Below are 25,322 nucleotides of genomic sequence, written 5' to 3'. Positions count from 1 at the left end.
GGTGGGACAGACATAGCATACTGCTGTGGACACGCCTTCTGTTCAAAAGGGAAAAACAAACACACAGGAGTCCTTGGCCCAAAGCAATTCTGAAATCCAGCCAGGAAAATGTTGGAAGTTCCCTGCTTAAGACTTAGACCTATTCTTGCCCAGAAATGACCCTCCATGGCTCTCGCCTCTGTCCTCTGGTTCCTTGGATCAGCCCTCTGAGTCCTCCTACCTTTTCCATGAAGGGTATCACATGTTTTCAACTGCATAGTTTTATAGTCAGCTACCTGCCTATAGATGTGTGGGGTTCATTGGCTTCTTTTGCTTTTGTGGGTCTCTGCCTTCCTCAGTCCACACTGGTAGTGTTCCTTATTGGGGTTCACCCTACTAGGCAAAAGCCATGCCCACATATTCCTTTGACACAAGCCCTCCTCTGCCCTGGGCTTCTGCCAAGAGTGGGAGGGACGACACTTCTTAGAAGCCCCATGCTTTGCCCAGATCATTCTCTGAGACACTGGCTCAGATCGTTCTGCATTCTTGACAAAGGATATTACAGTCTTACACTCAGCTTCATCTTTGGAGAATGTTTTCCTGAGAGTGCCCTGGATTTGACCTTTGCCCAGAACCTATGTCTTGCATTTCTTTTGCCATGTGGAGAGGCAGGGGATCTTCAAGCCCAACTGAGTCCCAGCTCCTTGTGGTTCAACAGTCCTTCCGTTAGCTTCTGTCCCCTCCCGCATTCACAGTAAGTGCCAGAAGGGAGTCAGGTGGTACTCTGCTTGGGCTCCATCACCCAGTTCGTTAGGAACATTTTCTACTTTCCACATCACCACAGGCAATGTGTTACAAGACTTCCTGCCGCCACATCACAGGGATCCTTATAAGAAGAGAAAGACAGACAGACAGACTGACCAGGGATGCCTACACATGGAGGAAAGGCCATGTGAAGATGCAGAAAGAAAGTAGCCATCTACAAGCCACGAAGAGAGGCCTCAGGAGAAACCAACCCTGATGGCATCTTGATCTTGGACCCCCAGCCTCCAGGCTGTAAGGAATATCATTCCATTGCTTAAGCTGCTCCAGTCTATGGTATTTCATCATGGCCGCTGAGTTGACCATTGCAAAGTCCATCCACTGTTGGAGAGGACAATCCAAGGGTGTGAATACCAGGAGATATGAACCATTGGTGCCATCTTGGAGGCTGGCCACCACACAATGAAAGGCACGCAGTCCAAATCCTAAAGACACAATGCAGGTACACACATGCTGTCCCTGGTGAGAACTGATAATTATCTGATAAGTTCCAGGAGAGCCAGACAGTTGTTAAAATAGTGAAGCAACTTCTCTCATTTGGCAAATAGTTGTACCTTGAAACTTCTTTTTTTTTTTTTAATTTTTTTTTTAAGGATTTTATTTATTTATTTGAGAGAGAGAGAATGAGAGACAGCATGAGAGGGAGGAGAGTCAGAGGGAGAAGCAGACTCCCTGCTGAGCAGGGAGCCCGATGTGGGACTCGATCCCGGGACTCCAGGATCATGACCTGAGCCGAAGGCAGTCGCTTAACCAACTGAGCCACCCAGGCGCCCTGTACCTTGAAACTTCTTAAAGCACCTCTGTCTCCCACCCCTGCCACCCACTGCCCCAGCCATCCCGTCCCTCCCTCGGGTTCTCCCCACTGGGACCTCCAAACCCAGCAGCTAGAGGGTTTGTCTTGAACTGAGTTAAGCCAGTTTGGTCACACATGGCCCTTGGGTTCTCTTTGAAATGTAACAGGAGCCAGTAAAGATGTTTGGGGCCGGTGGGGGAAACTGCTCCAGCACCTCCCTGCCTGGGTATAAGGAAAGCGAGTCTCAGATAAATTCTACCCCCATGCAGACTTCCAGTAAACATGCCTTCAATAGCAAAGGGGTCCCAAGCCTCATTCAGCCTGTCCTGTAGGTTTGATCAAGTCCAGGCTCTCTGTCCTTTAAGGGCTCCAGCTGTCACCTGGTAGAAAAGGCTCACTCAAGGCAGCCAGAACAAGGTCACAGGGGCATCTGGAGTTACTCCCAGAGATGGCATCAGATGGCAGAGATCCAAACCAAGACTGGACACAGGTCCCTCCTGGGGAGCACAAGGGAGGGGCTCCCCAGTACTTCGGCTGACCCTCAGGCAGTTCCTTCCTCCGTCTGACCACTGGGAGCCTGTTTCTAACAAAGAGCATACAAGGTCATGGGCCACCAATTTTACCAATAAAAACCCATCTCTGGCCTTCAGTTTGCTAATTAGGAAAGCCTCAGGTGTCAGAGCTGTCTCTGGACTGTGGCCTGTCCATGTAATGCCGCCCAGCCACCCCAGGCGTGGGGACTCCTGATTAGGGCAACTGACTGCCCCTAGGTTGAAAGGTAAACAAACTGCACATACAGAGCATCAAATAGACTCTGCCGAATATTGAAAAAATAAGCCACAGGCCTTGGGACAGCCACTAACGTGCCCCAGGGGCCTCCAGAACTCGGCTGGATGTTATAATCAAAGCCCGAGCCATAGAATTATTATTTTTTTAAAATCTCACTTCTCCCATATTCCTTTAAAAAAAAAATCCAGTTATAGATGTTGGCAGGAAAGGAGATATCAAGTAAAGAAGGAGAACAAAAGGGGAGAGTGTTCCAGGCATGTGCTTTCTGATGGGGCAGCCACAAGCCACACAGGGGCTGAGCTAAGGCGGCTCATGGGACAGAGGAACAAAATGTTTAATTTGCATTAATTTAAATTTCAAAACCGATACCTGATTCAGTTATTGGAAGGTTTAAAGTATGCCCAGAACATCTTGAGTATGCAAATCTGCTTCTTCCCAACAGTAAGTTTTGGTGAAGCCCAAACACAGATCAAGTCTTCCTGTTGAAAATGCAGCTTCCAAATTGAGGGGCATTAGAAGTATAAAAGGAACCCTGGATTTCAAAGACTTGGTGCCCAAAGGAAAAAGAAAATGTAAAACACCTCCATCGTTTTTGGTCTTGATTACGTGTGGAAATGGTGATGTTTTAATGTACTGGGTTAAATAGAATACATTTCAGAATCAGTTTCATCTTTTTACCTTTTTAATGTGACTAGTGCTAGAGGAGTTTAAATTCTCTTATGTAGCTCCCATCAGTTTTCTATAAGACAGCGCTGCTCAGTGACATTCCCCAGGAAGCCCTTCTCTTGCCCCTTATTCTGTTCCGCACTGGCCCTTCCCCCCACACTTAGCGGCAGCCACCTTCCAGAATTCCTGGGGAGGAAGCAGGAAGAGTATTCCACAGAGAGAGGGAGTCGCCATCTTGGTGCTTTGGGCCCCGGGCCTGCTCCCCACATGCAGAATACTGACAGAACATGGGAGGCCCATGCTCAGGGGTGGTGAGAGCACACCTGTGTCCAAGCTTTGAGGCCAGCACACCCAGCAGGACTTCTTCCCTAAGCCTTTTCTGTCCATAGCGCTGTTGGCCTCCAGCATGGACACAGAAAACCAAGTGGGTGTGTAGGTGGGTAAGTAGGGAGCTTTCTTTTCTCGACTATTTCTAGGGAGACCAACTGGTCCTGGTTTGCCTGGGTCTTTGCCAGCTTTGGTACGGAAAGTCCCCCCTCCCAGGAAGCCCCGCAGTGCCTGGCAAACCAGGACAGTTGGTCACTTTACCGGTTTCATCAGGCAGTGGCTGAAACTCCCATCGAGTGAATCCCAAATCCAGTCCTTGGCAATCAACAGGAAGGGAGACAGTCCATGGGACACAGTCCATGCAAAACTGGTCCTCGTTGCCGTGTTTGTCACAGTGAACCAGCTCCTAAATTCCTCACTCACAGCCTCACTCACGTGTTCACCACCGGGGAGGACCTCCTACCTGCAGGTGTGTGCGCCGGTTCTGGAGCCAAACCGACTGGGTCAGACCTGACTGCCCCTTACCAGATGCGTGGCCTCCATCTCTCTGCACCTGGGCTTCTCAACGTGGCTGTAATAGCACCTGCCTCACAGCGGACTTTGTGAGCCCCAGCATTGACTTATAGAAGGCACTGGTGGCCAACAAGCCTTTCGTGAGTTATTGGTTAAGAGTGGGCCAGGCCCTGAGCTTTTTGTTCTTAGACAATACTCCTGAGCACCTTTCCCTTTCCATGAGCGCATCACAGAAGGGAGACAGGTGAGGGCTTGGCCTCTTTCCAGCTCTGTGAGCTTGGGCAGAGGTTTTCTCTCTCTGTGCCCGTTTACACATCTGTCAGATGGGATTAGCCAATTCATTTTAAGGGGCACAAACTGAGACATGGTCCCCAATCTCACAGAACTTACCATTCAGTCGGGGAGACCGACATTAACAAAAGGATCACAGAACAACATCTATAAAATGGTAACCATAACACTCGGCAGCAGAGATGCCCAGTACCCATCGGCTCGTGACTATAAGGCCCCGACTTAGTTGGGGGATCAGGAAGGTGTCCCCGAGGGAGTGACACTCAAGCCAAGCACTGAAAGGCAAGTGACCTTCACAAAGTGCAGAGGGGAGGGAACAGGTGGAAGGGACAGTGAGTGTGGCAAGGGTGGGTGGTGGGTAGGACGAGTGGGAGACGTTGGGCAGTGTGGCTGAAGAGTGCGCTCCCGGAGGAACGTGGCCTGAGACCCTGTAAAAAGACCCTATAAAAAGAGGGAAGTGATGGCAGGTGTTAGCCAGAGAGGGGATGTGACCCAAGGTCCAGCTACACCAGGAGGCCTATTCCAGCCTGTTCTGGTGCAGATGCAGAGAATCTGGTGGTTGGGAGCCCAGGCCCCTTCCCTTCCATGTGCCCAGGAAACACTTTGGCTGAGGCCACTCATCCAACACGCAAGGCCACACATTCGCCAGGCACCACAGGCCTTTGACCATGTCCACTCGTGCTTCTAGAGTCCACAAACACGGTCGAGACCTAGGGGAGAAAATCTTTGGCTCTGAAATGCATAAATAAAAAATGCGGAATCAAAGGGAATAAATGATTGAGTAAATGTCCACAAATGTGACGGTGTGTACTTCATTAATTGTTAATGTTAACATTCATTAATGTTTCATAGCCTTCGAAAACAATTGGTTCAATTTCTCACTTCACAAGAAGACAAGAATGTGCAATGATTGCCCAGAAATCAGTCAGTTGGAAATTTAAAACATGCCGCTTAGAGCCAAATGATCTCAAAAACAGAAATATAGAAATCTTTTCAAAAGTTTGTACACCCCCCCCAAAAAATGTATTCAGTGTTAATGTGAGTGGATCATGGTGTGTTTGATGTGATACAGAGTGGGACCTCCAAACATAACGATGCCAGGACTCCTGAAAGTCATGAACAACCCTTGTAATATTGTGGGGAAATAAGCAAAAAAAAAAAAAAAAATTAGGAAATCCTGAATGTCTATCAAGCGGATCCGAGTTAAATATGTTTGGCACATTTGTACGATGGACTGCAACACTACCATTAAAAAAAATACAGCATAGGGGTGCCTGGCTGGCTCAGTCAGTGGAGCCTGCAATTCTTGATCTCAGGGTCATGGGTTTGAGCCCTAAGCTGTGTGCAGAGATTGCTTAAAAATAAAATCTTGGGGTACCTGGGTGGCTCAGTCGGTTGAGCATCTGCCTTTGGCTCAGGTCATAATCCCGGGGTCCTGGGATCCAGCCTCCCATGGGGCTCCCTGCTCAGCGGGAAGTCTGCTTCTCCCTCTCCCTCTCCCTCTTCCTCCCCCAGTTTGTGCTCGCTCTCTCTTGCTCTCGATCTTTCAAATAAATAACTAAAATCTTTTAAAAAAATAAAAATAAAATCTTAAAAAAAACAGAACACAGTATAAATAATGAAGGGGATTAAAAGGTACAAACTTCTAGTTATAGAAAAAAAAAACACACACCATAGCATATAGCTACAAATATTGACATAGGAAGATGTTTCTGATATATTGTCAAGTGGAAAAGCAAGCCGGGGAAAAATCTCTGCAATAGAAATCCACTTTTGTTTTTTTTAAGATATAATTGCAATAAAAATCGCTAACATTTCATGTTTAATGTTAATATAGTGCTCAGGGGTAGGAAACTTCTGTAAAGAGAAGCTTTTTCTGCAAATATTTTAGGCTCTGTGGGCTATATGGTCTCTGTCACAGCTACTCAACCTAGCCTTTGTAGCTGGAAAGCAGCCATAGACAATAGGCAAATGAATGACTGTGGATGTGTTTCAATAAAACTTTATTTACAAAAACAGTTGGGAGGCCAGATTTGTCCCTAGTGCCATAGTTTGCCAAACCCTGCTCTACTACTTCATTTAATCCTCAAAGTGTCCTTTATAACAGAGACTGTAACATGTAAGTTATATAACCAAGGCTTAGAGAGTAAATGACCTGCCCAAGGTCACCAGCTCTTACATGGAATAGCAAAAAGCCTAGAAAGGGGCACACCAAAGCGAATCAGCACGGCTAACCCTGGAGAAGAGGGAGGAGACAGTTCTTTCCCTTTCTGATACTTCTGTAATGCCTTCTTCATTGCTTTGCCATGAACGTAGACACCACTTTACCATTTTTAATGACAGCAGGAAAAGAATTAAGAAGGTGGTCTAAAAAGATCCTTCTAGACCTCAGGGTCACTCACAATGTCCTGTGTGCTCTCTGTTGATCTTGGCGTTAGTGTGGACCAATGCTGTGGAGCTGTCGGAACAGTCAGTGGTCAAAGGAATTTCCGGGGCAGGACCTTCCAGGGATATTTATGTGGACCAGGACCCAGCCCAGCAGGATAAGGTGAGGCGTCTACAGCAGCAAGAGAGACTGCAGAGGGATTGTCTCTTGTTCTCTGTGGTTCTTTTTTTTACTACTTCCAAGAAACCACCTTTTACTCCCGGGACATTCAACCAAAGGTTTGGTAACTGCTCATTTTATCCCAAATAACAACATCTACAAGCACAAAGTATTGAGTACCTACTGTGTGCTGGACTGTGTCCTGGGCCCTTGGCATTCAATTAGCTCAGTAATCTTCACCATCCTCAAAATAAATGTTACCACCCTCACTTTACAGAGGAGGGAGCCGAAGCTCAGAGAGGTTCAGTAACTGGCCCAAGGTTGCACAGCGTGGGGGGCAAAGCTGGGATTCAAAGCTAAGCCTGGTTAATTTGCAAGCTGGTGCTCCTGGCTCCCACACAGTAACCGCTTGGTCGACCATGAGCGGCAGCACAGTGGTGGGGAAAACACGTTTCCTGGCAGGAAGTAGTGAGCAATGAAGTTGACGACTGAGGGAAGACAGAGGTTTGTTGAAGAACCAGAGAGGTTTAGAATGAAATGGGAATGGGAGCCAGAGCAGGTGAATTCAAGCCATGCTGGGAAGGGTCCAGGTTGATTTCTCCCTACATAGACACAACCTGAAATTATCCTAAAAGAAGCAGTCCTGCGATACCTTACTTTCCTTAAAGACCGGGGCCTGAGCCTGCAGCAATTCCCTGAGTCTGTGAGGAGCAGAACCACGTGGGGTCCAGACTGGGAGTGGGAATCTGCGACTTCAGGTGGCAGGTGTCCCAGGACCAAACCTTGGAGAAGTACTGCAGTGAGGCGAGAAGCCAGGCTCGGACGCTGTTACCAGTTTTCTCTTGCTGTGCACAAGCCACCCCAAAACTTAGTGGCTTAAAATGGCAATTTATTGGGCACCTGGCTGACTCAGTCAGTAGAGCATGTGACTCTTGATCTCAGGGTCATGAGTTCAAGCCCCATGTGGGGTGTGAAGCCTACTCAAAAAAAACAAAAAAACAAAAAAACAAAAAAACAGCAATTTATTACTTCCCAGAATCTACAGGTTGACCTGGAATGTTCTTCTGCTGGTGTCCCCTGGCTTCGCTCATGCAACTGTATAGTCAACCAGTGGCGTGGCCCAGCCAGTGGTCTCGGATGGCCTCATTCCCATGTCTGGGACCTCAGCCAGCATGCCTGGAGTGATAGGCCTCTCTTCACACATGGTTTATCGTCTGGGGCTGCTTCACAGCATAGTGGCCCCAGGCTTCCCAGAGGGCCAGAACAGAAGCCGTATAGCCTTTTAAAAACTTGCCCGGAGATTGCTGCACATCACTTCTGCCTTATTTTATTGGTCAAAGCAAGACACAGGACCGGCCCCGACTTAGGGAATGGGGAAGTCAATTCTGCTTGATGGCAGAAGCTGCAAAGCATTTGTGGTCATTTTTCAATCCATCCCAGTTTTAAACTGGAAATAGGATGCAACCACATTTATAATTTTTTTTTCTATTTATAAGCCATTTATGCCCTGACTTTCCAGGACTCCTTCAAATGCAAGTGCCAATAAACAAATTAGCTTAAGCAAAAAAAATAAGCATTTATTGGCTCATCTTCTTGGAAATTTAGAAGCCCACTAGCTTCAGGCATGGCCAGATACAGGAGCTTAAGTGAGATCAAAACACTCCCTACCACCAATCTCTTCCCTCTATTTCCCTCGGATTTTGGCTTTCTATAGCACACAGGCTTCCACGTGTTGGAAAAGACAAACTCAGGTACATAAGCCCATAAATTTAAAGTTTGTGCTCCAAAAGGAGGCATGATCCTCTCCCTCTGTGATAGATGCGCGAAATCTCTGAGAAAACCCTGAGCTTCCTCACGACAGGAACCCTGTCCTTCCATGGGTTGGGGAGCTGGAAGGTCTTGAGGCTGATTGGGTAAAGCTCCCCAGGAAACGAGTTGGCCTACAAATTACTCATTTACCTCCTTCCAACCAGTGGGAAATGGTTGGAAGAGCAGGGACTACTTTAAAAGCAGAAATTCTGTAGCTACGTTTGCAAATACATCTGGGGACTTGTTTTTCAGTTTTTTTGGACATTTTATTGATGACTTCTGGTGAAAAGTTTGGGGAATTTTTTTTTTCTTTTTGGTGGGGAAGCCTAACAAATTCTTTGGCTGTAGAGCTCTTTCTTTTGGAGAAATGGAGAACTGGGTTAATTATACCTGTGGGTAAAGTCAGCCAGGAATATTTTTTCCCTGACCCAAAGTTGATGAGCCCACACGAATAAATCACCACTCTTTTTTTTTTTATTTTTTTGTTATGTTAATCACCATACATTACATCATTAGTTCTTGATGTAGTGTTCCATGATTCATTGTTTGTGCATAACACCCAGTGCTCCACGCAGAATGTGCCCTCTTTAATACCCATCACCAGGCTAACCCATCCCCCACCCCCCTCCCCTCTAGAACCCTCAGTTTGTTTTTCAGTCCATCATCTCTCATGGTTCGTCTCCCCCTCCTACTTACTCCCCTTCATTCTTCCCCTCCTGCTATCTTCTTCTTTTTCTTTTTTCTTAACATATGTTGCATTATTTGTTTCAGAGGTACAGATCTGTGATTCAACAGTCTTGCACAATTCACAGCGCTCACCATAGCACATACCCTCCCCAATGTCTATCACCCAGCCACCCCATCCCTCCCACCCCCCACCACTCCAGCAACCCTCAGTTTGTTTCCTGAGATTAAGAATTCCTCATATCGGTGAGGTCATATGATACATGTCTTTCTCTGATTGACTTATTTCACTCAGCATAACACCCTCCAGTTCCATCCATGTCATTGCAAATGGCAAGATCTCGTTCCTTTTGATGGCTGCATAATATTCCATTGTGTATATATACCACTTCTTCTTTATCCATTCATCTGTCGATGGACATCTTGGCTCTTTCCACAGTTTGGCTATTGTGGACTTTGCTGCTATAAACATTGGGGTGCACGTACCCCTTCGGATCCCTACATTTGTATCTTTGTGGTAAATACCCAGTAGTGCATAAATCACCACTCTTACCTCATTTACTTACAGACTCGGTTACCTGGAGTAAATTTTTACATGAATAACACAAAGAGGCAGGAAGTACCAGAAGGGAGGAAAGGGAAAAGAAATATTTCAGAATGTATTGAGTTTTTTAAGTTAAAGAATAGTCCTCATTATACGCAGGATGTGGTCAAATAGAATGTCGTTTTCCTAACTACCTTTCCTGGGTCCCCACTGGGCTAGGCTGAATATTATAAACAAAAATATTATAAATAGGGTGCCTGGGTGGCTCAGTTGGTTAGGCGACTGCCTTCGGCTCAGGTCATGATCCTGGAGTCCCGGGATTAAGTCCCGCATCGGGCTCCCTGCTCGGCAGGGAGTCTGCTTCTCCCTCTGACCCTATCCCCTCTGATGTGCTCTCTCTCTCTCTCTCATTCTCTCTCTCAAATAAATAAATAAAATCTTTAAAAATATATATTATAAATAAACTCCCTAGCAACAAAAGTTCCCACATGGGGTGGTTGTTCTCAACATGAAAGTATAATTTCATGGGAAAGGAACTTTTCTGTGAAGTATAAACACCTATTACAGGAGTCTATATACAAGTATATCATTTTCGCCAAACTCTTGTCTCTATGAGGTTTTCCAAGTGACGGAGATAACCTTGAAATTACGTTTTTTCCCCTCCCCACCTGTCCTCACCCTCCCCAAAGAATCACACCCCGTTTTCCCTACATTTTTAAAAATGGGCTCAGCCTTGCGCCCCGGACCCACACCTACTAAACTCCCCATCTGGCCTCCACCCAGGATGAAATCATTCTGCTGCTGGGGAAAGAAATCAGCCGTCTCTCGGATTTTGAACTTGAATCCAAATACAAAGACGCCGTGATAGCGAAGCTGCAGGATGAAGTGGCCAGCCTGAGTCAGAGGCTTTCGGAGTCCGCCTCGTCCAGGCAGAGTCGGTTCCAGGATCTGGATGAGGACATCGATGCCAAACGCAGAGAGATCCAGAGCTTGAAAAACCAGGTAGGTAGGACTCGGAGACACATTGATGGAGGCCTTAGAGTCAGGACACAGGGCGACAGCTGTCGGGGAGAGCCAGGGAAGCATGGAGGGGAGTCACCCAGATGGAAAGAAAAGGGATGGTCAGCGCAGTGCTGTGGGTATGAGCACACATCCCAGGAACTGGGGGCGTGGCAGGCTTCTAGCCCAGGAGAACCACGTTCACTTTTGTTAAGCACCTACAGGGAGCAAGCTTTGGTGTAAGTGCTATAGATGCATTGGCTCACTTAAACCACACGGTCCTCTGACATGTACCATTCTACAGATGAGGAGACTGAGGCAGGCTTGGGGACGCCCAGGAACTTGTTCAGTTCACACAGCAAGTTAGAGGGGGCGGTGCAAGTTGAACGCAGGTCTGCCTCCTTGCAGACCCTATGCGTTCACCCCACCTACCCAGCTCCATCGCTTCAGTGACTGTCTCTCACCCCCACCCCAGCCCCAGCCAGAAAGAGCTGTAGGTAGTCAGCTGGAGAGGGGGAGAAGGGATCCCCTGTTTTTCAAACCCAATCCCGAAGGCAGTTGCTGGCTCACTTGCAGGGAACTTCCTCAAACAAAAATTCTCCATGCAGAATTTCTACATTATCCTTGAGACTAACTAGATCCAAAAAAATTTTTCCTCAGCTACTTTAAAATTGGCTATTGATCTTGTACATAAATTACATGTCAACAAAGTTGATTTAAAACAACAACAACAACAAATTGGCCACTGATGAATTGTGGCCTCGGTGTATACTGTTGCTTAAACCTGTGGACTCCCTATGCTTGGGGCCTCTATTCTCTGTTTTCCTGTTCACTGCCTTTCCCCTCCTCTAAGCAACTCAAGGTGCGTGGCCTCGATCCGAGAAATGGTGCCCCAGGAAAGGACTCAGGTTGTGCATGGTGAACCTAGGAGATTCTACCAGGAGACCGTGAGAGCAAAGAGTGGGCCCAGCTACTTTCTAAAACACTGATAGGACCGTGTCCATTCATTTGTTCAGTCATTCATTCAAGTAAGGTTATTGGGTGCCCATCTTGTGCCATGCTCTCTTCTGGGCTCTGGGAATTCAGCAGAGAACAAGGCAGGTATGATTTTTGCCTTCTCCCTTTATGTTCCAATGAGGGAGACAGAATTAATAAGTAAACAAATATATGCTCTCATATTCAAATGAACAAATGACTCTCTGTCGGACGTGTTTTGGGAAAAACAATGGAAGTAGTAGATCCTATAGGAATTACTACTTGACAGCTACCTTGACAGGAAACTGACTCCTTGACGGGCATCTTGTTCTTGATCTGAACCCAATTTTGCCATTGGACAGGGTACTATCTCTTCCGGCTATTCTCCCATCTCAGAGCTCTCCTGAGTGTAAGTGGCGTGCCTTGTCCAGGTCCGCGGACAAGGGTGAATAATTCCCACATAATCTTTTTTAGTCAAATATATTTGACATGAAACGTGTAATCCTCACGTATCTTTGAGCATCCGTAGGTCACAATTCGAGTCTTGTTTAAAGTGGCTAGTGATATCTGGGGGGAAAATGTTCACAAAGAAAGTATCTAGAAATACACTGATTCATCATACTGTCGCCACCCCCCACCCCTGGATCTTCACTTGTAACTGAAAGAGAGTATTTTGTAACAAGGCATATCTGAACTGGAAGCTGCCGTTGGTCTGAACCCAAATCTATCCGCTCACATTGTAGTTTTTTAAATATTCTACCGCCTGCAGAACATTCAGCCAGAAGTATAAGCCACGTGGCTGGTTGATTTATTGTTCTGATTACTTTATAATCATCAGGTCCCCCTGAAAGTGTGTGCATCAGGAGGGGCTCTCAAAGGTCTTCCATCCACTACAGTATCACTAGGAAGTGCTTGCCCCTGCCTGTTCTTGAACACCTGTGCTAATTAACAGCCGAATTATTTTCTCGAAGCCATCCTCCTAACACTGTCAGCTTTCTTAAGACTCGGTGCCCATCTTATTACCCAGGATAGCAGACATGCAACTTCTTGGGATACGTGCCCATTAGAGACAGTATGGATATTTATTTGGGTGGGGAAGGAAACAGAGAGGTTTGAAGACTGTTTGGAGTTTCCTTGTAATCTGAAATCCTAAAACCCTGGTGCCTAGATTGAATTATCTTCTATCTGTCAGAAGCAGAAACACTGGCGTCTTTGGGCAGGCGGGCATATGTCTTCCCATCCCTTCTGGAAGCTTGTCTCTTTGCCCTGTGCCTCTGGTGTCATGCAAATAAACCACGAAGCTGAGAAGAGTTAGAAACACTCTTAAAAATTATCCCAAGTACCTTTTATGGGAAAGTTGCATGTCCCCCGCCGAGAACAGTAAGAGGTGAAAGAAACGTTTTCACTCAAAGTTTCAAAAGCACAAACATGCAAAAGTATAGCCTTGGGGAGGGTGGGGGACAGAGTCATCTGTGTCCCCACCCCCTTCTCCCAGATGCCCCCTTCCCAATGTCTCAGATACCCCAGGGAAAAAGTAAGTGTCCCTGCCCCAGCTGTCATAGAATCTGAACAATGATGGTGCGTGAAATGAGCCAGGGAACGTGTGAAACCTTGTTCCTTCTGTTAATTCTCCCAGAGTAAGGATGACAAGAGACATTTTCAGGGACAGACACCAAGAACAAGGACCGTGAGCGCCCTCTGCTGGCAAAGGCCTCTGCGCCCGTACCCGCATTACCTGAGCGCGCCCCACCTGCCTTCGTTCTTTAAGCCACACCTCCAGCAGAGTAACAGGCTTGACAGGCAGCTGCAGGGTTGACTCGGGGAGCTGCCACTAACACACACCTGGGTAGTGACACCTGGGTAGTGAGGTCAGAGGACAGTCTCAGCTGCCATCTGTATGCCGTGGGCCAGGCACCATCTGGGTGCTTGTACATACACGAACTTATTAAAATACTTCTCACGTTCCTATCCGATTGGGACTGCCATCACCCCACTTAATGAAACAGTGAGACAGAATCCGGTGTCCTCCCGGTGTGTTCATCAGCCTGTAAGTGGCAGCAACAGAATCTGAAGGCCACAGTCGGGCTCCCAAGTCCACGCTGTGCTTTACAGCCTGCAGCCCGTACTCCTGTGCCTAGAGCCACCCCGCAAGGTGGAAAGAGCGGGAACCGGGTACCTGGAGACTAGCCGAATCGGGACCCCACCTCTGCCGGCCGTGTGATTCTCACGGCCGTGAGACTCGGTCGGCTCGCTTGCAACATGAGAGCGTTAATGGGAACCTTAGCCTCCTGCGATGCGGTGAGGAGCTATGGAGGTAGCATCTGGGAAAGGGCTTTGTGAGCTCTGGAGTGTTCTGAGATATAAGCCACTGTTGTTCTCACTCGAGGAAGTTAATTTTATAACATGCTTCCCTCTCACGAGCTCTGCCCTGCATCCAGTCGGTGCTGGATGATCCGGAACCAACAGCTGGTCTCCTTCTGGCCGAGAGTCCAAAGGTGGTAGGAAGGCACGTTAGGGATCAGCTGTCCCCAGGCAGCTGCACCTGAGCCATTTTGTGGACACAGAGCTAAGGCTCACATTTTCATTCCGTATGACGTGGTGGTCACTGAAGGAACAGGCCCTCTCCTGTCCCTCCCACTAGTTAAAACTAAAAACTCGGTTTCCCCAACTCCCCACCAAAGATCAATCCAAATCTCTTGTCCAGCCGTGGACAAGCACGCCTGGGCCGGCCCCCTCTGACCGTGTGTTGCCTCCTCCCACAGATCAGTGCCCTACAGAAAGGCTACAGCCAGGTGCTGTGCCAGAGCCTGTCTGAGAGGAACTCAGAGATCACATCCCTGAAGAACGAGGGCGAGAACTTGAGGAGGGACAATGCCGTCACCTCAGGTGAGCTCTCTCTGACGTGGGCCTGAGAACCGCTCCCCTCCTCCTAGTTCCCAGGCCACAGCAGACATCACCAATCAACCACCGCACCGCTGCTCACTGATCCGGGGTGCTGCCTCGGAGATCTTCTGAGTGACCTGTGTCTGTGAGTTGTGGCCTGCCCTCAAGAGAGGGTTTTTGCCATCCAGTTCCTAGGACAGGGCCTGATAACGATTTGAGTGAAGGTTATCACTTAGCTATGTCTAGTGAGTGCCAGGCTCACCAGGGAGAACACAGGGCACCGTGTGGCTTGGATGGTTCCAGAAGCCAGCTTGCCTTCAGTGCAAGCTAGAATGTGGACAGAGCAGGGTTACCACGTTAGGGCCCTGGTGCACTTCGGCCCCGGTAGAAACATTTCCTAATTGGGCAGCAGAGGAGGTTGCACACTACAGACTTGGGGGGAGGGCGAGCACATCATCCAGAGGCCAGCTGCTTCTTACCCTGGATCCTTTCATCCATCCCACATGTTTACTGAGCACCTACTAGGTGTCTGGCCCTGCTCTAGGTGCTGGGGAGAAACAGCCCTGAGCACAATGTTTCTGTACTCCTAGGGTTCACGTGTGCAAGTGGGTGACAGACACTAAAAGTAAACAGGTAAATAAACAAGCCCGTTTCAGAGACAAGTGGGCAGTGTGGGAGCGAAGTGCTTCCGGGGCAGAAGTGAAGGGAGAATAGCTTAGTGGGCTGGAAGGGACGGGTCTTTGAAGAGGTGAAAGGGAAGGGCAGTGAGGAAGCCAGAGGGAACAGTGTTCCAGGCAGAGGGATCACAAGTGCAAAGGGCCTGAGGCTGGGGCCAGCTGGCCGTGTGGGAAGAGCTGAAGGCGGGTGTGGCTGGAGTGGGGTGAACGTGGGAGTGGGGTGAACATGGGAGCGGGGGACGGGCAAGGTCAGAGGGGGATGCAGGGGTAGGTCACAGGGAGGAGTCTGGGTTTTATTCTAAGGGTGATGGGGAGCCACTGGGGTTTTTAGAGAGAAATTACATGCCTGAGAAGGATGGGCCATTAACAGAGAAAGAGGGGAGGGAATGAAGCAGGTGATGAGGAGCGGGCAGTGAGTCTGGAAGGGGCATATTGCTCTCACAGTACCGGCTACACAGCAGGAAACGTGTCCATAGCTGTGAAAGCCGAGCATAGCGCTGAGCCACAGGTGAATAGCCATCTATCTCTTTACGAATCCGGGTGCCATGCACCAGGACAGCCTGACCACTGGCTTTTCATCCGCCTCACTCTGCAACTTCCCACCCTTACCCCTACCACCTGCCAGGCCTGTTCATGCTCTTCCCTAATTTACAATGTCCTCAGATATTTGCTGAGCCCGTCCTGCGGGCCGGGTGCAGCTCCAGACACAGACACCCCGGGCCCTTGTCTTCCTTGCCCACACCGGCCCGTCAGATCTCATCCGTGCTCCAGGCCTGTCTCGGATACCACCTTCTTCACTCAGGGATTGGACAGACGTGCGTTAGGGTAACACTTGGGGTGGGCTGGACCCACTCACGGTGTGGTCCCCAGACCAGCGGCATCAGCCTGCCCTGGGTCCTGGTGAGAACCACAGAGTTTCAGGCCCCAGCCCAGAACCTCCTGAACGGGCATCTGACTTTGCTGAAGTCCCTGGGGTTTCGTACGCACATTCAAGCTCGAGAAACACGGGGCTGGGTTACGCTGCAGCTACGGACCCTGAGGCTCAGTGGCTTATAACAGACGGGCTCATGTCTTGCCTCCACCTGGTATCCATCATGGGTTAGCAGGGGCTCTGCTCATCGTGGCCACTCAGGGACCAGGCTGACAGAGGCCATCACAGCGCCTGCTTCCACAAGGAGAGAGGTGGGAGAGACGTACAGGGGCAGATGGAAGGACAGGAACTGGGTTTGCTCTCCTGCCCGAAACAACCAAAAAAAGAAAAAATATATCTGCAATAATTATGTTCACATGACCATGATTCGGGAGAGAGGAAACAAACCAGTGGACCCCCACGTTGAGGGGATGGCATTGGAAAGGCCAACACAGCTCTGGGGCGCTGGGCAGCGTGCCAGAGAGGAGAGGCACACAGAGAGGTGATCTCGAGAGGGTGCCCCACCAGCCTTCAGCTGAGTGTTGAGCAGCACATGCAGGTGGGCAGGGCAAGAAAACCCAGCAGGAGCAGAGGGGACCATCTCGAAGCTCACACAGGCCAAGAATGGTTGACTTTCCCAGCCTCCAGAATGGAGCGGCGTCATAATACACAGGGTATCTGGTAGAGTCAAAAAAGGTGTTGGCTCAGTCATGAGGCCCAAAGGCCACTAGACTAAAGGTTGCTCCAGGGGCACGTGTTGGGATGCCCACTGGGTGTTACACACAACTAATGAATCGTTGAACACTGCAACAAAAACTTATGATGTACTATATGCTGGCTAAATGAACATAATAAAAACAATTAAAAATAAAATAAAAATCCACATGAATATAAATAAATAAATAAATAAATAAATAAATAAATAAATAAATAAATAAGAAGTGTGTTGCTCAGTCCCGCCTCACAAAGCTAGAAGGCAAGTCCCAAAGGGATCAACCTGTTTCAAAGTAACTTAACCGTGTCCTGTGACAGAGCTCATTGTTAAAATGAAATTCTGGATCACATTGTCCTGCATCTCACATACTTTCTTTGATTGACGGCTATCAATGAAATTGGGCATAATGTTCTTCCAAGAAAAGAACCACGTGAGATAATCCAACCCCACAGCATTTCCGTGTCCTTCTTCCCACGTGTCCTCAATCTGAGAATCCAGTAATGTATTAGTGATCTCCTGCTACCTAACCGGTTATCCCAAAAGTTCGTGGGTAAAACAACAACTATTTATTATGTCATCCAGCTTCTGGAGCTCAGGAATATGAGCGTGACTTGGTTCTCAGGGTCTCCCATGAGGGACAGTCAGCACATTGGCTGGGGCAACTGTCACCTCATCTAAAGCCGCATCAGGAGCTGGAGGATCTGCTTCCAGAATGGCTCGTCCACGCAGCTGTTAGCAGGACGCCTCCATTCTGAACAATCTGGGCCCCTCCCCTGGCAGCTTGAGCATCCTCACAACATGGCTGTTGGCTTCCGCTGCTGAGTGAGTGATCGAACAGAGAGCGAAAGGAAAGCCGCAATATCTTTTATGACCCACCTAGGAAGTCACGGTCCATCTTTTCCACAAAAATCAGACTGGTTACACACGTCAGCCCTACTCATGGTGGGAAGGGGCTGTGCCAGGGCAGGAATTCCGGGAGGTTGGTATCCCTGAGGCCATTTTACAAGCCAGCTACCACAAAAAATAATAGGTACCCTGTAACAAACACGGTGGGTCAGCCGCTCTCCTATATTCTTTATATGTCTTTAACCCTTATAATAATTCCACAGGGTACATACAGTGAAAGATACTTAGAGGGAAAATAACTTGTCCAAGAACACCACACTACTAAGTGGTAGAAACGGGTTCCCAACTCAGGTGAGTGTGAATCCAGCCAACCTGCTCACAGCCTCCTTCTGCCATAAGATTTTTTATGGCCCCTGGTGAAAAATTCCTGGTCCTTCCCCACACCGGCCTTTGTTCCCCAGGCCCATGGCGTGGCCTCTCCTGCCAAACCTGAGCCCACAGGGGCCCCCCAAAGGCTTTTCTTCTCCCAGCAACACTCGCTGACTTCTGGTTCTCACTGAGGACTTAAATTAACACTGTTCCACGCATTTCAGGGTCATCCCTGTCCCAGCTCCGGGAGCCTGGACACAAGCTCCTCAGCTGCAGGCGAGGGCCAGGGGCAACCCAGGCTTGGAAGGGGGTCCCCCACAAGTTGGCCAACAGCTGTGGTGACAGTCATCCTTCCTGCCCCTTTGACCTCTGCGAGTCTTTATTTTTTATTTTTTTTTTACAGGGATGGTGTCATCATTGCAAAAAGAAGTGTTAACAAGGGATGAGGAGATTCAACAACTCAAACAGGAGGTGAACCAACTAAAAAGTGAGAACAAGGGAAAGGATCACCAGCTTGAAGCCCTCAGCTCCAGAGTGAGTTTGGGGGCGCCATCATCATCCTCGTGGCAGGCCCCAAAAAGCAGAACAGAGCCCCATGACTCATCGCACGTACCCCAGGCCCCGGCTTTAAATGTCACTCCCATCTCTCCCGCCACCGCGAGGTGGACTGGTGCCCAAGGGCCGGTGTGCGCCAGGAGGCCCAAAACACCAAAGCCCCACCTGGAAAGACGAAAGGCAGGGGCCAGGTTCTCTGCAAGGTAAAGAGCTTTTTAAATGTAACTTTGAGTCTGCAAAGGATGCCTTGAACCCTGACTTTAGAATCCTGATCCTGTAGAGGAAGCTTTCTCAGGATGCACGTGCTTTGTGTGTTTCAGTGAGTCCAGGTAAAACCCAGTAGCTGTCATCTCGGCCGGCAGCTTAGAGATTCCAGAGGCTGCCTAATCAGGGAGCTCAGTCTGCAGGGAGGGGGGACGGGGCTGGAGAGAGCTCAAAGTTCCAGAGAAAAGGCACAAGAAGTAACGTCGGGTGCTTGATACGGTACTCAGTTTGGAACTGAGAAAAGGCAGAGCATGAGCTTTGGGGCTGGACAGACCAGGATCCAATCCTAGAGCTTTCTTTTCTTGTAACTTATTTGGCCTCTGTCTCCACATCTGTGAAATGGGGTTAACAAAACCATTTTTCTGAGAAGTGAGAGGCTGATTTCAGTTGTGCTCTTCCACCTCTGCACCTGGTCAGCTGCCTGGCCGAGCCCCGTCCATGCATTCACTTCTCCCAGGCAATTGACTCCCTAGATGCACAGTATTACTGCTTTATGTGGGGTGCATGAGTGTGTGCGTGCATGTTGGGGAGGGGAGAGGGTTGCAGAGCTGATGCTAAGTGGAAGAGATGTGGAAAAACAGCCCCGTTTTGACTGTTCTACTTCTTAAAGTACATTTGGATTCTTTTTCTCCCCATTTCCTCTTCCTCATTGACCTTGGAATGAGGTATTCCTCCTCTGCTAGCCTGTGCCATCCATTAGCACATAGGGGTCCTGCCCCCAAGGGTTTGGCTCTGGGGAGCATGTGGGAGACTTATCTTTTGTTTTTCTAATTCCCTTTGTCATGCGTGTGAATTTTAGGAAAATAAAAGTAGATGATACTGAGAAGTAAAACTAGAGAGATAAGAAAGAAAATGCTACCCTAGAAATCCACACTAATATTTTAATGTATATTCTTCCAATCTTGTTTCTATATACAATAAGTAGATAAATATTTTAACATATATACACATTTTTTAAATTTTAAATACTTACTATTTTCCCATATTAATAAATAAAAGCTCATATCATCAGTCCTAAAAGCTATATAATATTTTTCTGGACGTACACAATGTAATAAAACGGTCTGTTGTTGGACACGGTTGTTTCTTTTTTTCTTTCTTTGTTTTTTTCCTGTTGCTAACAATACTGTGAAGAACATCCCTGAACCTACAGGTTTGCTGATTTCTCTAATCATCATCCTTGAGAGACAATACTAAAGTGGGAATTTCTGGGTCAAAAGAAGGCACATCTTTCTGTTCTTAATGCGTGTTGCCAAACTGCCCTCTGGGAGGGCTGTTTCACTTACATTTCCATGGCCAGGCAGCTGTGTTTTGAGATGTAACTTGCAGAAAGCACTGAGAGCCATCCAAGTTCACTAGCGAGACCCTCCTGGTATTCCTGCAGGCTCTCTTGGCTGGTCACAGAGGAAAACACACACATCCCTCCACCCTAAGGATCCAGACTCTGCAAAGCTATGTCTGTCCCATGGTGTAGATTGCCGGTTCTTGAAGAAGAAATTTTTTTTAAAGATTTTATTTATTTATTTGACAGAGAAAGAGAGAGAGCACAAGCAGGGGGAGCTGCAGGCAGAGGGAGAGGGAGAAGCAGGTTCCCCGAAGAGCAGGGAGCCCCATGTGGGGCTCGATCCCAGGACCCTGGGATCATGACCTGAGCCGAAGGCAGAGGCTTAACCAACTGAGCCACCCAGGTGCTCGTTGAGGAAGGATTTACATATGTTACATATGAGGAAGGATTTACATATGTTACCCCCAGAACTAAGGAGAGGGGTGACTAGGAACGGCTGCAGGGCCCGGGGCATCCCTCAGACACAAAGGGCCTCACCTCTGTGAATTTGGGGAAGCGATTGGATGAAACAACAGGAAATGCTCTTAGGGGCAAATACAGGGACTAGGGACCCACAGATAACCCCATGTGGTCTTGCTGTCCTGTCTCTCCATAGTGCTCCATGCTGAAAGAAGAGTTAAAGAAGGAAGATGCTCACAAGGAGCACCAGGAAGCCCAAGGGAAAGAGTTAAAACTCTGCAAAATTGTGAGTTGAGCCTCCTCACTGCTAACTGTCCCCAGAAAGGCTAGACTTTGACCTTCAGCGTTTTCTGGGGGGTCGGGGAGGGGTTCCTTGGACCATTAGATGGCACAAGCTGTGGGGCTTTAATGATTGTCCATTAACCTAGCCTCCTAATCCTTTGAAATGCTGCCTCTAGCCTCAAGGAAGAGATGGCTGAAAATACCATAGAAAACACACTCTCCCAGCATTCCCCGGGCAGCGGGCAAGTTCCCCCTGGGCCTGGGTGTGGGACACACGGCCCTGGCCCCTGGACCTATGGTGCCCACACTGTCATGTTCCCCTGTCAGAGTTTATCAGAGGCATGGACACGGTTATTAACACAAAATTCTTCTTGAAGTATTTTTGCGGAAATAAGCAACGTTACACCAATTCATAAAAAGCAAAGGTATCATTTGCCTTAGATAGACGATGACTTTGGAAATAAACAACGACAAAAATATGAGCACGCAAATGAAAATGTTCATTCCCTGCACCAGCTGAATCCTCTTGCCCGACAGCAGGTGTGAGTTTCCATATGCTGGGAAGTACAGTGCCTTTGCCACAAGGAGACAGGCCTGTTCTCTGTGCCAGGAACATTGCTATTCTCTGCCTCGAAATGGGAGAAAAGAAAATTTTCATTGTTCTGTCCTTCCAAACTGTGTCCATTGTTCATCCAAGCAGCCCTTATTTAGCTTGATCTCAAGAATATACCCCAGGGGAAGAGCTTCTAATGAGTTGATAGATATCTTGTACTGTTTAATCCAGGGTCCATGCTGATTTTCAAAAGAAACTAATCATTTCCCTTTACCCAATTTCCCATACATCAGTTGAAGAAACATCTACTTTGCCCCACGGATGTAGAATTTTCCCCCAAGGGAAGCAATTAAGCTAATACCAGACTAGGTTTCTGCCTTAATGAACCCAATGAAATGAGCTACAGAGATTCAGAATTTTCAGCCTAGAGGGCAACTCCCACTTCCCCGTGAGGGAAGTTGATTTCCTGTTGTTGAAACTCTTTCAGCAAATCCAAGACATGGAGAAAGAAATGAAGAAGCTCAGGGAGGACCTGAAGAAGAGTTGTACTGAACAGAACATGATCTCTAAAACGCTGCTAGAAAAGAGCAAGGTAAGGCAAGGACAGTGTGGCCCAGTGACCGCTCTGGGCCAGGCTCTCTGCACGCAACATCTCCATGAATCTCACAACGACTCCGTGTGGTCAATACTGGTATTAACCCCACTTGACGGTTGAGAAACCGAAGCTCCCAGAGATAAAGTTCACACAGATAAAGTAGCTGTACTATTCAGAACCTGAACCCAGGTCTATCTGACTCCAGTGCTCCTGTGTGTAACTGCTAGTCTAGGCTGACTTCAACTCTTAATTGGTAAAATTTATCCAGAAGAGAATTGATCCATTAAATCAAGTTTGCCAATGACGTTGTTCAAACTTAAATGCCCTTATTGGTGTTTTTGGCTATGTGTTCTATCAGTCATTGAAGAGGTACATTTTTTAAAATTTCATAATTGTGCATTTGTGTATTGTTACTTTTAGTATTGCCAACTTTTGCTTTGTATATTTTGAGGCTGTGTTACTAGTTGCCTATAAATTTAGAATTTTAACACTTCTCACTGGAAAAAAAAAAAAACTTTGATCATCATAAAACATCCCTCCTCATCTCTAGTAGTGTTTTCCCCTTAAAGTCTACTTTGTCATTAATATAACTCTAGCAGTGGGGCACCTGGGTGGCTCAGTCGGTGTTCAACTCTTGGTTTTGGCTCAGGTCATGATCTCAGGGTCCTGGGATCAAGCCCTACGTCAGGCTCTGCGCTCAGGGCAGAGTCTGCTTGTCCCTCTCCATCTCCCTCTGCTTCTCTCTCTCTCTCTCTGTCTCAAATAAATAAATAAATAAATAAAATCTTTATATATATATATATATATATATATATATATATATATATATATATATAAAACTGGTGGCCACACTGGTTTTTCTTTTGGTTAGAATTTTCATAGCATATCTTGTTCCTACTTTTTCTGTCAATCTTTGTTTTAAGTTTTAGACACATCTCTTCTAAATAGCACATCATCTTTATAAAATCCACTTTGACAATCTTTGTTTTTTAGTCCATTTATATATAAAGTGGTCGCTGGTTTATTGGGGTTTAAATCTACCTTCCTGCTCAGTACCAGCTGTACAATCTGTGTAATGCTCCCTTTTCTTCCTTTCTTGCCCTCTTTTGAGTTAGTGGTTTTCTGTCATTCCATTTTTCTATTAGCTTGGAAATTCTTTCCTCTTTTACTACTCTTTTAGTAATAGCAAGACAATAGCATTCAGCCTTGACTTACGAAAATCCAATAGTAATTGAATTTCTCACTCTTTAACTATTCTTTTAATGGTCAGCCTAATGGCTATAATCTGCATTCTTGACTTACCAAGATCCAACATTAGTTGATAATTATTCACTTCTCCTTGGTAAGGCAATGACTGTAGAACACTAACTTCGCTCATCCCCCTCCAGATTTGTATGCCACTGTTGTCATTTTCTAGATTATTCCTTTTATTTTATTTTATTTTTTATCTTATTTTATTTGTGTTTTCCTTCAGCATGGCTGTGATGATGATAAATTCTCTCAGATTTTTGCACATGCATCTTTGGAAATGAATATTTAACCTTCATTCTTAAAACACATTTTGAGTATCGAATTCTGCATTGACAATGACATTCTTCTGGCACATTACCAGTAGCATCAGGACCATCATTCCCTTGTTTCTCAGGTCTTGTTGTTTCTACTTAGAAGTCATTTAGAAGCCTAACTCTTGTGCCTTTGTGTAATCTGTTTTCCCTGGCCGCTTTTAAGATTTTCTTTTCTCTTCACTTTTAGCAGCTTTATTATGATTTATTTAGATGTGGATTCATTTTTATTTACCTTGTTTGGCATTCACACGGGCTTCTTGAATCCTTGGCTGGGTGTTTTGCATTAGTGTGGCACTTGAGTGACCTACCACACAGGCGGCGGGGAGCTGCTGAAGGCTTTTGAACAGGGAGCTGGTATGATTACATTGTGATCAATAATAACGGTGAAGGGCGCCTGGGTGGCTTGGTCGGCTAAACTTCTGCCTTCGGCTCAGGTCATGATCCCAGGGTCCTGGGATCGAGCCCGGCGTTGGGCTCCCTGCTCAGCGGGGAGTCTGCTTCTCCCTCTCCCTCTACCCTGACCCCCTGCTTGTGAGCGCACTCTCTCTCTCTCTCTCCTTCAATCAAATAAACAAATAAAATCCTGTAAAAATAATAATAATGGTGAAAACAATAGCTATAATAGCCATAATTTCCCATGTACTAGGCATTATGCCAAACATTTAATCTTTCTCAAACATTTATCCTCTCCATTTTTCAGATGAGGGAATCAAGGCTCTTAGTCACTAGTAAGGTAACCAACCCATGGCCACACTGTCAGTAGGAGGCGAAGCCAAGACTGGAAGCCAGGCTTCTCTGGCTCCAGTCACTGGGGCATAGCCACTAGCCACACGCGACTCTTCACACTGAAATTAATCAAGATTAGGTAAAATTCAAAACTGAGTTCCTCAGTCACACCAGCCACATTTCAAGTGCTTGATGGAGCATTTCTATCACTGCAGAAAGCTCTGTCAGACCGAGCTGCCCCACAGCCTGGTAACTTGCACAGCACCATGAAGAACGTGCTGGAAGGAAGTAAACGAGAAGGAGGAGGCCACTTTACCACAGGCCAGAGGTCCCCAGTGTCCGATGGCGTGGCTCGCCAGGGTAGGGACGGAGACGTGGACTGGACGTGAGAGGGGTTGGAGCCACAGGCTTGGAGATCACCGAGCCTGAGAGACAGAGTGGGGTGGCAGCGCAGGAAGGCCCCCAGGGCTGGGGTGGGGAATGAGGGGCTGTTCATTAGATGGGGAGCCTAGCTAAGAGCAGAGTCCGGGCTGGACTTGGCTTTCCCGGTGTATGAGAAAGTCTGCTGAAATGGAAGTTCCCGGTGTATGAGAAAGTCTGCTGAAATAGAAGTCAGAGCATGTTTAGACATGTTTAGGGGGATGTACGTGGAGGAAGCTAAGGCCCAGAGAGGTTAGGGCTTTGCCAAGGTACCGTCGCTACTTAGAGGCGTGCAGAAGAAAGCTCTACAGGGCTCTTCTGGGTCTTTTATTACTTCTGTGATTCCCCGCCCCCCCTTCAGCCCCTTAAGAAACAGCTCGTGAAGTTGTTTCAGCACGAAATCCTCACGTTCATTTAGGGGAGTTTTCTTCATTTCCCAGTGGTGCCAGAGCCCTGGCTCAACAGGTGCTTCCAAAATGTTA

At 47.5% G+C, this 25,322-nt stretch overlaps 1 protein-coding gene across 1 annotated transcript in view; it reads left to right on the top strand.

Annotated features, from left to right (window-relative positions):
• FHAD1 (forkhead associated phosphopeptide binding domain 1) overlaps positions 1–25,322 on the top strand; it is a 122,225-nt gene that overhangs the window by 36,068 nt on the left and 60,835 nt on the right. Inside the window, 6 exon segments of the mRNA XM_088022606.1 lie at positions 6,619–6,728; positions 10,546–10,764; positions 14,499–14,622; positions 18,540–18,670; positions 20,896–20,985; positions 22,022–22,126. Of these exon segments, the coding sequence (XP_087878732.1) occupies positions 6,619–6,728; positions 10,546–10,764; positions 14,499–14,622; positions 18,540–18,670; positions 20,896–20,985; positions 22,022–22,126 (779 nt within the window).

The sequence above is a fragment of the Eumetopias jubatus genome, unplaced genomic scaffold, assembly GCF_037043125.1.
Source record: "Eumetopias jubatus isolate StellerSeaLion01/CBP00866 unplaced genomic scaffold, mEumJub1_p1.0 scaffold_4, whole genome shotgun sequence".
Taxonomy (NCBI): Eukaryota; Metazoa; Chordata; class Mammalia; order Carnivora; family Otariidae; genus Eumetopias; species Eumetopias jubatus.
Note: the sequence above shows the minus strand (reverse complement) of the source record. Positions and strands in the feature narration are given on the sequence as shown.